Raw genomic sequence first — 18,574 nt, 5'->3', positions numbered from 1 at the left:
CCAAACGCTCCCGAATCTTCCCGAGGGGTTGAAGTTCATTTAATTTACCTTTTCTATAGTTGTACCCAAACAACCTTTCATGACTTGTTTCAACTCAATTGATGTATAATAACCAAATGAGCCAAAAAGTTTTTGATCTTTTCTTTATTTGAAGAAACCAAACTGTATTTCCTTAAAAAAAACCATGCCACACAATTTCTATTATCACTTAGAAAACAAACTGCACTAACATGTATGAAATCCTAGAAATCAATTTCTATTATCATTCAAATGTCTTATTTCATACACTGCAAATGTATCCTAGAAATGCATATAACTCAAATGGCTCACATGAGCTCTCAGCCATTCACATTACACATATTTTGTGAACAATATAAAGAATCCTAAAATCCCAACTTATAATTTATTCCTAAAATTCAAATGTCACTTTTATAAAAATCATAACATACCAATAAGTTCTCATAATTTATAACCGTATAAACTGACAGAGCATCAAGTCCGCTAATAGCTACATATAAACTAAAATTCATATATAAATATTACACTCTCCGGCCTTGAATTTGTTCAATGCACCATGCCTCTTTGCGTAACTTGATAACGTAAAAATGTTACAATAAAAAATTTTTTACAGAAAAGTCAATTGGTAGTTGGGTATTACACGTAGCTCGGGGTACTTAAGCATCAAAGCCAAATGATGGCTTGCTTCACATGTACGGGTGAAAACCATTAAAGTAATTCCAATTTTTTTAATGAAAACATAGATAACAATTTTGTATGTACATTAATTAATAATATTCAATTCGCCTTCTGATGTAATGATCCACAATACAAGCTTATCAGATATTAGGGGTGTCCACGGTTTTATCCAAACCGTTAGTAACGTTTTTTGGTTTTTGCAAACCGAACCGTAGAATTCTTAAACCGAACCAAACCAAACCGTTAGTAACAATTTGGTTTCGCGGTTTAACTCGTCAGGACGTTGTGCAAGATGTCCAAGATAAGATATGCATATATAATATTGACAAAAAAATGCAAAATTTAACACAAAGTCCCAAACAAACAAAAGAAGTAACAATGCTTTGCACAAATAATTATAGCAGAACTTGTATCATCCGGCCCCTCGCACCACCAATATTGTCCGCTCTGCTCACGAAGAGCTCATGGATTTGTTTTTTGTTGCCCAAAACGCGTTGGTGATTGAAGAGGCAAGACATTACTTATGAACCAGTGATCTCTCTTGTCCACGACCGATGTGGGATAGCCTAAGAGTGGGACGATGTTGTGTTTGCCAAGGGTGTTACAAACAACCCCCCTTTGGAATCATCGTCCTCGATGTGGCGTGTCCCGTCATCCCGAACGGCACAAGAGTGGCTTTGATACCAACAGTAACACCCCGGCCTCTCGTACCACCAATATTGTCCGCTCTGCCCACGAAGAGCTCACGGATTTGTTTTTGGTTGCCCAAAACGCGTTGGTGATTGAAGAGGCAAGACATTACTTATGAACCAGTGATCTCTCTTGTCCACGGCCGATGTGGGATAGCCTAAGAGTGGGACGATGTTGTGTTTGCCAAGGGTGTTACAGACAACCCCCCTTTGGACTCATCGTCCTCCATGAGGCGTGTCCCATCATCCCGAATGGCACAAGAGTGGCTCTGATAACAATTATAACATCCGGCCTCTCGCATCACCAATATTGTCCGCTCTGCCCACGAAGAGCTCACGAATTTGTTTTTGGTTGCCCAAAACGCGTTGGTGATTGAAGAGGCAAGACATTACTTATGAACCAGTGATCTCTCTTGTCCATGGCCGATGTGGGATAGCCTAAAAGTGGGACGATGTTGTGTTTGCCAAGGGTCTGTAACATCCGGCCCCTCGCACCACCAATATTGTCCGCTCTGCCCACGAAGAGCTCACGGATTTGTTTTTGGTTGCCCAAAACGCGTTGGTGATTGAAGAGGCAAGACATTACTTATGAACCATTGATCTCTCTTGTCCACGGCCGATGTGTGATAGCCTAAGAGTGGGACGATGTTGTGTTTGCCAACGGTGTTACAGACAACCCCCTTTTGGACTCATCGTCCTCGATGAGGCGTGTCCCATCATCCCGAACGGCACAAGAGTGGCTCTGATACCAACTGTAACATCCGGCCCCTCGCACCACCAATATTGTCCGTTTTGCCCACGAAGAGCTCACGGATTTGTTTTTGTTTGCCCAAAACGCGTTGGTGATTGAAGAGGCAAGACATTACTTATGAACCAGTGATCTCTCTTGTCCACGGCCGATGTGGGATAGCCTAAGAGTGGGACGATGTTGTGGTTGCCAAGGGTGTTACAGAACCGGTCCAAATTTGTTCTTTGTATGCTATGGTGCCCTAAACATTATAAGTTGTTCTTCGTTAAGCAATAAAAGTTGTTCTTGGTATTCTATAGTGCCCTAAACATTAATCACAGTAATTGTTAAAACAAACTAATAACTTTAAGAAAACAAAACAAAAAAAAACAATTAAAGATGTGCATATATAATATTGACAAAAAAAATGCAAAATTTAACACAAAGTCCCAAACAAACAAAAGAAGTAACAATGCTTTGCACAAATAATCATAGCTGAACCGGTCCAAATTTGTTCTTGGTATGCTATGGTGCCCTAAACATTAAAAGTTGTTCTTCGTTAAGCAATACAAGTTGTTCTTGGTATTCTATGGGGCCCTAAACATTAATCACAGTAATTGTTAAAACAAACTAATAACTTTAAGAAAACAAAACAAAAAAAACAATTAAACCCGACTTAACCAGTTTGATTTTCGTTATCCAAAACCGTAGTTAGCAAGTCGGCTAAACTTTTCAGTTTTCATCAACAACATATTTAATTAATCCACACCTAAACACCACCAAATTACCAAAACACCCTTACGATTAGAAATAAATTACTAACCTTGCCCTTCGGTTCTGAAACCAAACTTCCACCTGCCGAGGTCTCAACCCAAGTCTCTTAGCCAAAGCCAGCTTTTGCTTCTACACAACAAACACCAACAATAAATATCAAAAACCCACAAATTATCTACACCTGTACGGTACAACCATTCAAGGCACACTTACCGGATTCAAAGTATTATGTTCCTTAAAGCTATCTTCCAACACCGCCGACTGATCCTTCGACAGTCGGGCCTTCTTCTGGGTGAACTTCTGTTAACGATTAGCGTACAGATTAGCGTGTACTTGCTCATTAATCCCAATCCCAAGTATGACAAGACAAAGGTAGCTGTCTTTTTATGCTCTTGATCAAGTGGCAACCTGCCCTTAACCTTGTTTCTATAAGCCAACCACACAAAACTCAAGAATAAGGCCCAAGTTGACAATGCTTTTATAGCACTTCAACAAAAAAACCTTTTGCATCATGTTACAATAGAGTAGAAACTTTAATAACATGAATCATAATATAGCTCACTTCAATAGAAAGGTGAATTAATAACATAAATAACTACAAACTGCCTATTACTGTATCTAAAAGATGATAGCTAAAACACTTTGCAAAAAACAAATTGACAGATTTTTTGTAAGCAAATGAATCTTTTAATTCTATACTTTTTATAATGAAATACAAGTTAGTTTAGCATGAAAAAAATCATCAGATCAAGAAACCATAGGTTACGGATAAACTTATTAAACCGTAACTGATTAAAAAAGTACCTGATGAGAATTTTAAGCTACTTCCGGTAACATAAATTCCTCTAAAGCATAAGAAATGAGAATAGGTAGAAGAACTGAAGCAAGCAGCTCTGAGAACAGAAACGTCAATCTATCGAGCTTCAATCATCCTTTGGTGCATCGATTTGCAAATTACAGGAATAATTAAACACATAAACAAACAAAGTTTCTGATTAAAATTATAAATGCATATCAACCTTGAGGAGTACTGTGTGACGTCTACGACGGAGAAGAAGGGGGTGGTGGTGAGAGGAAGAGCACCAGAGAAAGTTTCACACGGCAGAGTTTGGTAGAATGGGATGGCTTGGATCTAGGGTTTTGTAGAGAGATTTTGATGATTGAATGCCATAGTAAAATGAAGGCATTAAATTGAAATTTATTGGCATTCAACAAGATGTCCATTAAATTGAAATATATTAAGTGTTTAAGGCAAGTTAGGTTAAATTTAATTCTTACGAACCATCGTGAAGCAAACCCTCACTAGTTTATTTGGTGTATATATAAAGAGAATTCAATTTTGGCAAAATTTAGAGCAAATTTTTTAAGAGTTTACAACCATGGACGGACCTAGTGAGAAATAAAGGGGGCAACCGCCCACCTTAAAATATTCGTTTTTAGTGTTATATATACGTGAAAATCTCGATCGCCCCCAATAAAATTTAGCAATTGCCCCTTAAACTATAGAAATCATCGAGAAAAAGAAAAATAAGCTTTCAATGGAATTTTTTATCTGTGCAAGAATAGTTCCGATGTAGAGTGAAGAGCTATGTGAAAAATATGAGTTGATAAGGATATTTATGTAAATAAGCTTTATCTATACAGTAAAGCCTAAAGCCTATCATTGTAGTTTTCTTATCAAATAAATATTGATAATTTAGACTAATGTTTTCTTGTCAACTTTATGTATACAATAAAAAATATCCATGTGTTTTAATTTATTTACTATTTTACTTTATTTGTTTTTTTACTTTATATTAGTAAAAAAAGTATTGTTATTTTGCATTTGTAAAAGCCTTGTTATTATACTGTATGTGATCTTAAACAGAATATACACCAAGACCCTTCACTCAAACGTTTTTAGTTTCGTCATTGATAATGTATTTGTAATGATGTTTTTGACGTACTTTTGTTAATCATACAACATTTAATTTGATTATATATTTTTAGTATGATCCGACCGACCCAATCGAAAAAGTTTTTTAGTATGACCCGACCAAACAAATCCTAAAAATTTCCGCCCCCCCCCCCCCCCTATGTAAAAAGATTTCTGGGTCCGCCATTGTTTACAACCCACAAAGCATATGGTACTACCTTAAAAAAAGAGCAAAATAGTCTTTGTAACTCTTAATCTAACAGTTCTTTTTAGTTTCTTTAAAATAGTTACAGTTTTTATACTTTAACTTTGGTTAACTTGTGTTAATTTAAATAATAGTTACACATTTTCTCTTTATTCTAAACAAACTACCCCCGCGACTTTAAACCGCCAATAACTTTTTCATACATTAATATACTTTTTTTAAACAATTCTACCATAAAAATGAGCATTTTATTCTCTTTAATTTGAGTATGATATTGTTATGGTTTATTAGTTCTAAAACCAACATATTACGTGATTACCAGTTTATACTAGCAATGAGTCGGGCAGGTCCGGCTGATGGTGAATTTGGTTCGGGTCGGGATGGGTTCTGGTAAAAACGGGCTTCAGGTTAAAACTTTGTCGAAACGGGTTTCGTGTCAAAACGGGTTGTGTTAAAAAGCATTTTATTTGAAATTACTCTACATTTCATCTTTGCTCTTGATTTTTTTCACCGGTAACCCACGTTCTGTAACATCCGGCCCCTCGCACCACCAATATTGTCCGCTCTGCCCACGAAGAGCTCACAGATTTGTTTTTGGTTGCCTAAAACGCGTTGGTGATTGAAGAGACAAGACATTTACTTATGAACCAAAGATCTCTCTTGTCCACGACCGATGTGGGATAGCCTAAGAGTGGGACGATGTGGTGTTTGTCAAGGGTGTTACAGACAACCCCCCTTTGGACTCATCGTCCTCGATGAGGCGTGTCCCATCATCCCTAACGGCACAAGAGTGGCTTTGATACCACCTGTAACATCCGGCCCCTCACACCACCAATATTGTCCGCTCTGCCCACGAAGAGCTCACGGATTTGTTTTTGGTTGCCCAAAACGCGTTGGTGATTGAAGAGGCAAGACATTTACTTATGAACCAAGGATCTCTCTTATCCACGGCCGATGTGGGATAGCCTAAGAGTGAGACGATGTTGTGTTTGTCAAGGGTGTTACACGTTCAGGCATTCGTTACGCGGATGATATAGTATATACATACTAGGTTGCTCACATTTAGGCATTGTGTGATGCGCTTACTGACACATTTACACGCCTGATGCCACGTTAAATACATACCAACGTCGGACTACGCACGTACTGAGGTTATGAGTGTACTAACATTGGCAGCGTGCACCACTGCATCATGCGGACACATGGCTAGTCTATAATAGATTCATTATTCTAGTTACGTGCATATTTGAGCGTTTGATATACATATCTATATCTATACTATTTAATAAATAAAGCTTTCTAATGCCACATGTCATCACTATGTTGATCCTTACAAAATTTTCCCTCATTTCTCTCATATTAATTACATTTCTCTTTTTAATATTTCATTTTTCAATTTTTAATAATTCCATCATAATTTAAAAGAATTAATACCATCGTAAATATGTTAATTTGTTTAATATAAAACATACTGCATTAGTTATTAATATTATATTTTTATAAATAACCAATACGAAACATGTGGGTTTCTTTAACCATTTAAAATATCAAACATTGTTCATGTCAAAACAATTTAAGATTAGAATGAGTTTTGGACTTTTAGTCCACGAGTTGGTTTAAAAAAGTAGTCATTCACAATTAAGTTTTGATATAGAAAATAACAAATAAATAATTTATGAGTTATGAAGTTATTAACAACTTTTTATTTCAAAATTGCGTAACGTGTAATTATTTTATCTTATAATATATCTTTATATCTTTATATATGTGATACATTTTTTTTGTATTTTACATTATGTTATTATTTAAAAAAAATTATTATTCTAACATGTGTGTTACACTAGTAACTTAGTAAATATATAAAAGAAAATAAGTGGTGGAAAGTGGAAAATAATATCAAGATGTAACCGTTCATTATCTTTAAAGTTTTAACAAAATAAAATTATAAATGACGGAGAAAGCATATTCCGACTACGAAATGTTCCCACCTTATCCTTTGTTTTGTTTGGTCTCATTTTGATGCTTCCTTTTAGATGGAAAATCCTCTACAAAAACTGATTTCCACACAACTTGACATATTAACACACATCAACTCTTCTAAAATAACTATTCTTAATAGCTTTGGTGCACTATGGCTATAAACACTCAAGACACGACGTGTCTCCCTCTACAAGAAACAATAGTCCATAACAATAAAACTCCCCGGGCCATAGAGCTCGTAATTCTTGCTTTTCTCATCTCGATGCTGGTTTACCGGGTCATTTTCCTCAAAGACCAAAACCACTATATCATGTGGTTGTTGGCTCTTATATGCGAGGCGTGGTTCACTTTCATATGGATTCTTGGTGTGTGTATCAAATGGAATCAATGCTCCATAAAAACATACCCTGATCGACTCTTAAAAAGGTAAAACTGATTTCATATTTGTTGTTATCTTTGGTGTTCTTAGGTTTTGGTGTGTTTAAACTAAATGTTTAATACCTAATTGTTTTATTGTTTGAAAAAACACAACTACATGAATATTTTATGATTTTACCATAAAATCAAAATGACCCTTTTTTACATGTTTTTGTGGCTAAATTTGTTTTAGGGTGGACGAATTTGAGTTTCCAGCCGTAGACGTCTTTGTCACCACCGCGGATCCCATCCTAGAACCGTGCATATTAACAATGAATACCGTATTATCCTTGTTGGCGGTGGATTATCCTACAGACAAGCTAGCTCTTTATCTATCTGATGACGCGTGCTCCCCGGTTACCTTTTACTCACTTGTAGAGACGACAAAATTTGCAAAACTTTGGGTACCTTTTTGCAAAAAGTATAATATCCAAGTTAGAGCCCCCTTTCGATACTTCACTTCCAAGTCCACCCAACTAGAACATAATCCTTTGGAATTCCAGCATGAACGGAAAATGATCAAGGTAGTAAATTGGAATTTTTAAAAAGTAAAAAATAATTTCTTTTATTTAATTCTAGTTACCAATATAAAAACTATAAAGTATTGCAAAATTTTAAATATGTAATTTCAGAGTTCAAATTGAACTTGAACTCGTACTCCTTGGGACCCAATGGGGGTACACTTTTGTTACACATCAATGACTCTTGCCACATGCTTATTTTGTATTTATGTGTATGATTACAGAATGAATATGGCAATCTTTGCAAGAAGATGGAACTTGCATCTGATCAGAGGCCGTTCAATTGTTATCGTGATTCCGATTTTGCTGATTTCTGTGATGTTAATCGGTCAGACCATCCAGCTATCATCAAGGTACCATGTCCAAGCATTTTGATGTTAACACTGATAACAAAAGTTTGAAAGTTTGATAAAAACGTCCAATGTGACATAAAGTATCAGAAACTTTTTATTGGTTAATTAGCTTTGATGTGATAAGTAGTTTTGTTTGATTGCAAAATCACAATCACTACTGTGTCGTGTCTGAGTTGAATTTGAGGAACAATATCCATGTAACACGCAAATCCTTTTTTATCGTCACCTAATCTATTATCAACTAAAACTATCCAACATGTATATATAGTGCAGGATTCGAACCCTCACCATTTTGGTGGGCGAATATTAGAGTTAAGCATGCATAGGCAGGGGTGGACCCACATAGAACCCATCGGGGTCCCGCGACACCAATGGTTTTTAAAAATTACTTAGAGACGGTATATTAAATTTTGTAAGAACCACATAAAAATTAATACATGAAACCCAAACTATTAAGAAAGTTCCTTGTTTGTTCTTTGAGAGGTTGCATATTCAAGCCTTACCATACTTAGTTTTTGTTTTTTTTATCCTAATCTATATTAGTTATTTAGTTAGGGTGTATTTGTGTATTTCGTTAATTTCTTCCATATAGTCATTATCACCATGTAACATATATAATGACAACATGGTTTTTGCATATTTTTTTATTATTTATCTTGTGTATGTATATTATAATTAATCATTTATTTGTGTTAGAGTTATTTTTCATGTTTGGTCATGTATGTAAGACCATATATATAGTTTACTTTTATGTTTTTTGGGTATGAATAAAAATGAATTAATAGTCTATGTTCTATCTAGTTTATAATCTAGATTCTTTCTATTTATTTGTTTCCAATGACACCATATTTCTGTGTTTTATTATGTTCATAGCCTTGAACCGACCCAAATAACGACTGACCCGATTTGCATTGACCCGAATAATGACTTACCCCAAAAATTTTGTAAACTGAAAAATTGGAACCCCAAAGACAAAAAATCTTGGGTCCGCCAATATGTATAGGTGGCAATAGTAGTGTTTAATTAATAAGATAAATTGATATGACCTTTTAAGAATTCTCTGCCCGGACAAAACAATATTTGTTTGCATGGGAAGTGACACGTTATATCTTTATTATCTTTGTAAATATAAACAAAAGAAAGAAGTCAATAACACAAACAGTAAAATAATTACTTACTAATGTATATTGAAGATAGCTTGCTTTGCTATCATTAAAGAAATGGATGTTTACAATGTATTTTCAAAATGACCATGGTTTTGAAAAATTCTTAAAATAGCCATATGTTTCCGTTGGATCTAAGGTAAACAAGAATTTATTCTACGGATTAGATTGGCTACTAAATTTCGCCACGTGTCATGATGCCTGGTTTTCTGACGAAAAAATAAGTCTTTTTGTCATCCAGCGTAATTTTTTCCGTCGTCTGACGTAATTTTTTTAGAGTTCCGACGTAACTTTTTGGTCTTCCAACATAATTTTTTATCTCTTCATCTTAAACCCTAAAACCTCCATAACCAACCTCTATCTTCATATATCTTCACATAATCAAACAAATCTATAGTGTAAATCACTTAGTTTTCGAGGAGAACACAATCATAGTGTTTATTATCCACGAATCACATTTGTTTTTGAGAAATCCGCGCAGAAAAACAACGAACCCATGGGTTCAATTTAGAGAAATTAGATGGAAGATTAATCCGTTGGATCTGACAATAACAAGAATTAAATCATCGGACCCGGCATTTTTTTTTTTACATCGGCTCCTTCAAAATGTGTCGGAAAAACTCCGAATCAGTCGGATCCACCGGTAAATTGGAACACGTGGTGACTTCTGATAGGCCACATTAATTTGTCGGGTCAAAAATAGTTTTGACCATTTTGGGATTTTTTTTTTCAAAACCTTGGTTATTTTTGGAAAGACATGGTCAACGTTGACTTTTTTGGAAATTTTCCTTAAACAAATACAACTACATCTACAGCATACATGCATGGGCTTCAAGATTTATGTTGAAGGATAAACTTTTTCTTTTGCATATTATAAGATTTGGACAACTTAAAAGTGTTCTACCTAGGATCTTTATTAAAGGATTATACATATTTTTTTTTATTTTACTAGATTTGTTAGTTGTTAGTTGGTTATATTATATGAGAACAGAGACCAATTGATGTAGATAATTCAAAGTGTTCTACCTAGGATTCATATTATAGGATAATTTTGTTTTTTCTATTTAAAAAAAATTGTGAACTGCTGTAGGTTATATCAGAGACCACAAACCTACCCCATGTAATATACATCTCAAGAGAGAAAAACCCCAAACATCATCATCATTACAAAGCTGGAGCTATGAATGTTTTGGTTAGTACATTTTATTTTTATTTACTTGAAACTGTTCCAAAATACATAAGCCTGTTATTTATTAATTAAGGAGCAAAAAACATAGTATTAATATTCATCTTAATGTGTTAATCTGTCTTTTTTAATTGGTGAGCAGACTCGAGTTTCAGGAGTAATGACGAATGCGCCCCTTATGCTGAATGTAGATTGTGATATGTATGCAAACAATCCACAAGTGTTTCTTCATGCAATGTGTATGGTATTTGATTGCAAGAATGATCAAGATTGTGGTTTTTATGCATTTCCTCAAGCTTTTTATGATGGATTGAAGGATGACCCGTTTGGGAATCAGCTCGATAACTATTATGTGCGTATATTTAATTTCCTTAAGCTTTTGTTTTTCTAATTCATGTGCATAGGATAGTTCTACCATATTTGTCACATTTGTATCAGTATATCGATAATGGAGTAGCATCACTTCAAGGGCCTTTCTATGGAGGATCGAACTGTTTTCATAGACGAAAGGTTATCTATGGTTTATCCCCAAATGATAATATGGAAACTGGTATGCTAATTAAAAGTTGTTTAATATTCCTTTATTATTATATTGGATCGTGTATGCTTAACTCCTCGTATTTTCTTTTGTTAAGTAGGAAATATAAGAAGCGAATATCTACATAAAGTCTTTGGAAGATCATTTGAACTGAGAGAATCAGTTGCTCAGATATTATCAAGATCAAACCAAAAAGTCGAAGATCGAAAGAGTCCCTCTAGTTTAATCGAGGCAACAACACATGTAGCGAGCTGTAGCTATGAGTATGGTACACATTGGGGGGGAAAGGTAAAAGGGTATCAATGAATTTTGCTAACACTTATTTGTCACTCCATTTCTTGAATTTTACTAACAATTAATGATTTAAATATGAATTATCATTAGCCTTCATATGCTCATTAGTTAATCCTGGTTGTAGTAATTTTCTCGATGAAACCACTCTTTTATCTTTACATGGTATTAGAGTACTAGATGTCTCTTAGTCTAGCATAAATTCAACAAAACATTATAAAACATCTTAGTTATAATACTATTTTAATAAATCCATAATCTATTTTCAGGTTGGTTTGCTTTATGGATCTGCGACAGAAGACATCCTCACAGGAATCAGTATCCATGGTAGAGGATGGAAATCTATCAATTGCTCAACTGATCCACTTGCGTTTCTTGGTTGCGTGCCATCAACATTCCCGAGTTCATTGGCCCAACAAAAAAGATGGGCTAGCGGGGTTCTTGAGATCTTATTCACCGATAAAAACCCGTTACTTCTTACTATAAAAGGAAAGCTTTGGTTCCGACAAGCGCTTGCTTACTGTTGGATATGTTTATGGGGACCACGATCAATTGCAGAAATATGTTATGCATCTCTTCCTGCATATTCTATCTTAACAGGCTCACATTTCTTGCCAAGAATCAACGAATGGGCGTTTATTATCCATGTGGGCATTTTCTTCATTTATAACTCTTATCTTTTATGGGAGTGTAAACATCAAGGTTTATCACTACGTACATGGTGGAATTTACAAAAAATGGGGAGAGTGACTGCTATGACCGCATGGTTTTTTGGGTTTTTGACTGTGATGTTGAAGTTCGTGGGTTTATCCAAAACCGTTTTTGAAATAACACAAAAGGAATACAAGTCGGGTTATGATAATGATGGAAAAATTGTTGGTAGGTTTACGTATGACAAGTCACTTATAATCGTGCCAGGTGTATTCATTTTATTTGTCAACATGGCTGCATTGATTAACGGCGTGTTAAAATTATTAAAGGTGAATTACGGTGAAATTTGGATAGATGCCTTAGAATTAGGGATAGGAGAGTTGTTTTGTAGTGTTTTGATGTTACTATGTTTTTGGGAATACTTGAAAGGGTTGTTTGGGAACGGGAAATATGGGATTCCAACCTCTACGATTTGGAAATCGGGAGTTTTGGCTTTGCTCTTTGTGCACTTATGTAGAAGATTTGCTTAACCGTTATATATGATTTGATATGTATTTATGTATGAATATTGTAATTCTTGGGTCAAAATATAACATTGTTAGGGATTTAAAACTAAAAATGGGTGGTGCAATTTGCAATATCTACCCTATATAATAATTGAAGATCATTTTTGACACGTATTACTCTCTTCTTTACTTTGCTACCGTGTCAATCAAAGAAGAGTCCACGCTCCCTGCCTGTTTGCAAAGATCTTCCTTTGGAAGCTAACCTTTACTTTCTTCAAAGTATCTAAAAGCAAAAATTTTAAACTCTCTCTCTCTCTCTCTCTACGCTTTAACTTTGAAGAAATCCATCCATAGATCTGATACTTTCACCAAATATTTTCATCTCAAAGGTTCCTCAGCGACGGTCATGTTGTCGTTAATTTCGGTTTGGTGGTTGTTTTCATTCTTAAATGTTGTTCGATTTGGGCTATTATTTTGGTTAATCATTGGTGTCAAATAAGAACTATAGGTTATTAATTGAAAGCAGATCGTCTATTTTGGGGTATGGATTAGGTTCGTTAGACCAAATGGTGTCTTCAAATGAAGACCTAATCTGTTCGGTTTTTTAGGATATTGGTTGATTCTTCCAACGGTTTGTGCCTAATTTTGACTCTCTTTTCTATTATTTTCTACTATGGTTTTGTGGGTGTATTCTTAAAAGTTGTTTAGTTTTGTAGGAATCGAAATGGTGGGTAGTATATTTCTCTACTTAGGCTGCCCGGAGGTTCGTTCGATGGTAGTTAACAGTTTCATTGGCTGGAGTTTCGTTCATTCAGGTCAAGAATATGCCTTATAAGGAGGTACCTTTTTGTAAATTTAGTTTCTTTGTGTTTTGTTTGGAATTGCATTTACCGTGACGCCAGTTGTCCTCATAAGTTGCTTGATGAAATGCTTGTCTTCGTGGATTCACTTTTTGGTGTTTTATTTGGATAGAATTATGGATCGGTGATGAGTTTATCATGTATGTTGGTGTGTAAAATGGCATCATTTACTATAGACTAACTTTCTTTTACTTACATTGGTTTTTAGTTGTGTATCATTTTCTGTCCAAAGGCGGCCGAACATGCCGGGGTGCAACCGATTGCCCAAATACACAAGACACTATTTAAAATGACAATATTTAATTAACTCATTTTATCTCATAAATCAATAAACAACACATTTCGTTCATATAAACAAATTTGAAAACAAGTAGCAATCATATTGTTCGTTTTACTAATACCCTAATAGTCTTGATAACTTTTTTCGTCAAATCATCGAGCCAACAAAAGTCAAACCTATAACATTTCATAAAATAAAATTTGCCAACACAAAGGTTGGTGAGCAATTCATAAGTTTGATCATATAAGTATGTAATAATAAAAAGCTACAAAACTTGTATACGAAACAATAAATAAAAGCCATAATTTGGATAAAATCGCTAATAGAATTACGTTAGCGACACCTGCCATAAGAGAATACCAGATGGTTCAGGATTTAATAGAATATCGTTAATTGCATTACATTAACGACACCATGCTATAAGAGAATACCAGATAGTTCACGGATTTATAGACTTCCACCAACCAAAAGCGATAAACACGTAAGCATATAATCATAGAACACCAAATCGAGCAAGTATTTAAGTAATGTATACAATCACGTTTGTGGGTTTAAGATTCAAGTAAATAAAGCATTTAGTTTGATAAGTATGAAATGTCACCCCAAAACGAAATATGGAAAACGGGGTATGAAAGTACTCACCTCGATTGACGAATTGAGATACTAATAAGTGATCGGCATATAGAAAGCTTGTAAACGAAACAAATGAATCCGCGAATAAATAAAATATATTAATGAACTTGAACTTTAGTTGAAACTACATTTAAAACATTGGACGTGAAGGTTCGGTTGTTAATCGGGTTACCGGTTAATTTGTTTAACGATTAGGGACTCGTACTTAATTGATAATTTAAAATAAAATGTTATTATTTTATTGGGCTTTTAAATAACTAAACCAATATCAAATAGAAACAAGACGAGATTAATTTAAGAGTTCGATTTATTAAAATGAATAGATATTAAATCTTATAATGATGTTATTAATGATAAAGATAGTAATGATAATAATGACTTTAAAAAGTAGGTTTTATATATATATAGATAGATATATAAGATAATGACGTTAATAATAATAACAATAATTATTTTTAATAATACTAATATAGTATAATAATTATAACAATAATTATTATTAATAATACTAATATTAATAGTTATAGAATATAAATCTTGGTATTAATTATAATGTTGTTGATAAAAATGATAATAATAGTGAATAATATTGCTAGTAATAACGATACCATACTCGATGTTGGTTCGATTTCTAAACGAGTTCACAAAATAACTATAATAATATTGTTGCTAATAATTAATGATAAAATATGATTTTAATATATAATAATAATATGATCTTTAATAATATTGATAACAACTTTAATATTTATAATAATAATGATAATGATAATAATAATAATAATATTAATAATAAATAAATATAATAGTAAGTTATATGTGATAATACTAATAACAATCTTTATGTATTGATATTAATACTAATAGTAACAATAAATTTGTTAAGTATAAAAATAATATTAAAACTGGTCTCGGATGAGACCCGAACCCGAGACCTCTCGTTTAATAACTAACGTACAAATCAACCGAACCAAAATAACAATTGTTAATTAAACCCATAATTAAACCCAAAATTGTTAAGTTACCTATTAGGTGTTCACGAGTCGTCGGAGGAAGGTTGACGGAGACGTGGTGGGTCACCACCACCGGTCTACCTGTCGCCGGAGTCCATTTCGGCCGTCGGAGGCGCGCCGAAAAACGGAACAGAGAGAGAAGAGAGAGAGAGAGAGACAAGGAGAGAGAAGAGAGGCGGAGAGAGAGGGCGAGCGAGAGAGAAGAGAGAGAGAGACGGTGAGAGAGAGGGAGAGAGTTACGGCGGTACACCGGTGGCCGGTTTTCCGGTCACCGGAAAAACGAGTAGAGAGAGGGAGAGCTGCAGAAAAAACACGGGGGAAAGGGAGAGGGTGTTGGGACGGCTGGAGGTGAGAGGTGAGGTGAGAGGTGGTGGTGGTGGTGTCGGAGAAAAGGGGAGTAAGGTGGCCGGCGCCGCCGGTCGCCGGAAAACGGCGCCGGAGGCCGAGAGGAAGAAGGGGCAGGTGGGATAATTAAGTTAGGTTTAGGGTTTTTTTTAATATATATATATATAACTAGTAGGTGCCCGCGCGATGCGGCGGCTTCGCTGGTTAACAATGTGATACTCGTTTTGTGTTTGTTTATCTATGCTTTAGTGACATATTATGTATTAGTTTTGTTAGTTTTCCTATTCGTTACATCGGCATAGTCTATCTATGCCATAAGCATTACATAACTCAATTAAATAATGAAAAGTCATAAATATAAGTAAGACAATATAGTCATAAATATAAATAAGACAATATAAGTCATAAATACCATTTCAGTTTTAATAAACCAACACAAGAATAAGAAAACATAAGTCTTATACATAACCATTTAAAAATAAGAATTCATGTACTAACCAATTGATAAGATAACTTTTACTCATATGCCTTACACGTCTCAATAACCTCATATGCGTATTTTGACCACCATTCTTCATCTAAATTTGTACCAAGGTCTTCTTGTTTCAGCGACTTGATTATGAATTTCTACAATCTTCTCATTCTTTGGAGTGAAAAAAATCAATTTATAAAGAAAACCTAATTTGGTAAATACTTTTCAAATCACCCGTATAGGTAAATAGTTTTTCCCCCTCCCCCATTTTAGTGAAAAAAACTCCACATTTGTAGTCAATATTTGAAGTAGAAAGCAGCTCAAACTTTCAAAAAGGGTTCGAGTCTGATAACTATTATTAGGCTTAATAGTTTTGTATGGGCTAGGTACTTAGGTGGCTGTAATACAACTCTAATTTACCTTCTTTGGCATAAGTTAAATAAGTCAAGTAGGCTTAGTAGTTCAATATGCGTTGGGTTGCAAACTTGAAATTTGACTTTAATTCAATGATTGATATGAGGCATGTATACTTATAATTCGTTTAGTTTGAAATTATGAAAAACGAAAGTACAAAGATTTCTATCGTTGTAAAGTAGCTTCTACATGTAATGATGAGTTATGTACCCTTCTAGATTTCATTTTATCATATCTTACCACTTTCAAAGTTCTAAAAGTACCATATAAACGAATTCCATAATGAATGTTAATAAGAAATGTCATCAAAGAAAACTCACGACACACAATCACTTACAAAACTTTAAAACACACTAACACAATTAACTGAATAACAAGTTGGTATACGTGAAAATTTGCAACCACATAAAAAGCATGACATTAACAACTAACTGAATAACTTAGTTTCTTTGCTATCACACAAAAAGCATAAAACATGAACAATTAAGGTTACAAGGAAGAAGAATACCAGAAACTGATTATTGTAGAGCCACTCTTTAAAGACAATTAAAACCTTCTATGAGTTTTATAAAGCTGAAAAACATAGATGAAGTGTGTTGAAACAATTATATAAATATAACAAATAATCAATGATAAATGATGAACATGAGAAATATGGTGCCTTACCTGTACAACTACAACTGATCTGTGTTTGTGTTTTGATGTATCTTGAAGAATAGAAGAGTATATAATGTGAGGTTGTATGAACTGGTTAAAAGATGGCTCTTAAAGAATAGGAGAGTGTACAGCGTGTGGTTATATGAACTGGTTAAAAGGGTCAAATAACCAGCAGCTGTCCATGCTCAGAAAAAGTAAGAGAATCTTCACCAGCAGCTGTCCATGCTCAGCAAATTGTTGGTCCATGCTCAGAAGAAGTCAAAATAACCCGCAGCTGTCCACTTTATACCCTATGACAAGAAAAATCAGAAAAAGCAAGTAACAAATATAGAAAAATTCACAGGTACCTCACCTTTTGACTAAAGATATGCTGCAATTACACTCAAGCCATGCCATACACCCACCCTATTTTTAAATCAAAAGAGAGAATTAAAAAAAAATTGACCAAGTTAATATATACAAGTTAATATATATGTGTTAATTTCCTACTTTTAACCATGATCACATTTAGCAACACTAATTTCAAAAAACTACCCTTTTGAACCCGAACCAAAATGAAAAATAACTTTACAAAAAAACTATGTTGAGTGTATTATTTCAAAACTTATTCAAGTCTTGTCATTATCACACTTTTGTAGCCTAAAAACTTGTTCAAAAAACATAAGATCTTTATATTACATGGGGTTCAAACATATCCTCTATCATGAAAGTGTTACATTACCCATGTGAAGATAACTATGTAGATACAAACAATTCATCTATGTTTAAGAAGAAACTGAGATTTGAAATAATTAACAAGTTAAAATTTATATATCCTTGTAAAACAAGACAAAGAACCTGGATCAAATCACCAATTTTTTTAAAAGATATATAAAAAGACATGCTTTGTCGAGAGTTCAAATCACCATTTTTTTTAAAAAAAAACCCAAAGTGACCTGAAAAAAAAAACGAACCGAACCCATTGTGATGATAACATAAAAACTAAAAAACTAACCCAAACAGATTTAAAAATTCCAAAAACCAAACCCATCCGTTATGTTATATATAAAAATTATAATTAAAATGCATATTTAAAATATTTATAAATGTATATAAATTATTCAACAAATAACAAACGAGCCTAGCTCGAGCCTAGTGCTCGGCTCATCTCGTTTGCACCCCTTATAAATTCAAACCAAGTATAAATATAAATATAAATAAATACAAACGAGCCTAGCTCGAGCCTAGACCTAAACCTCTCCGAGGACATGGTTGAGGATAGGAATTCGTGGAGAAGTAGAATTAAAGT

At 34.1% G+C, this 18,574-nt stretch overlaps 1 protein-coding gene across 2 annotated transcripts; it reads left to right on the top strand.

The window, feature by feature from the left end:
* The first annotated feature begins 7,015 nt into the window (after positions 1 to 7,015).
* Positions 7,016 to 12,690, top strand: LOC143533362 (cellulose synthase-like protein H1). Of its 2 annotated transcripts, none has more exons than XM_077028182.1 (8): positions 7,016 to 7,412; positions 7,597 to 7,927; positions 8,149 to 8,277; positions 10,531 to 10,632; positions 10,769 to 10,978; positions 11,065 to 11,176; positions 11,265 to 11,452; positions 11,725 to 12,690. In XM_077028182.1, the coding sequence occupies exons 1-8, from the start codon at positions 7,138 to 7,140 to the stop codon at positions 12,634 to 12,636; spliced, it is 2,259 nt and encodes a 752-aa protein (XP_076884297.1). In that variant the 5' UTR covers positions 7,016 to 7,137; the 3' UTR covers positions 12,637 to 12,690. The 2 variants fall into 2 exon arrangements, with proteins under 2 accessions (XP_076884297.1, XP_076884296.1); XM_077028181.1 differs by having other exon boundaries at positions 11,262 to 11,452.
* The last annotated feature ends 5,884 nt before the right edge of the window (positions 12,691 to 18,574 follow it).

The sequence above is a fragment of the Bidens hawaiensis genome, unplaced genomic scaffold (genome assembly GCF_021521415.1).
Source record: "Bidens hawaiensis isolate Kalapana, Puna unplaced genomic scaffold, B.hawaiensis_p1.1 tig00009662_1, whole genome shotgun sequence".
Taxonomy (NCBI): Eukaryota; Viridiplantae; Streptophyta; class Magnoliopsida; order Asterales; family Asteraceae; genus Bidens; species Bidens hawaiensis.
The sequence above is the reverse complement of the archived record's forward strand: the minus strand, read 5'-3'. Positions and strand labels throughout refer to the sequence as shown.

What these genes read in the sequence shown, in the direction of transcription:
- LOC143533362 (XM_077028181.1), top strand. Translation starts at nt 7,138, where the DNA reads ATGGCTATAAACACTCAAGACACGACGTGTCTCCCTCTACAAGAAACA. An exon ending in CCTGATCGACTCTTAAAAAG is followed by an intron (nt 7,413 to 7,596) that starts GTAAAACTGATT and finishes AATTTGTTTTAG; the next exon opens with GGTGGACGAATTTGAGTTTC. An exon ending in ATGAACGGAAAATGATCAAG is followed by an intron (nt 7,928 to 8,148) that starts GTAGTAAATTGG and finishes GTATGATTACAG; the next exon opens with AATGAATATGGCAATCTTTG.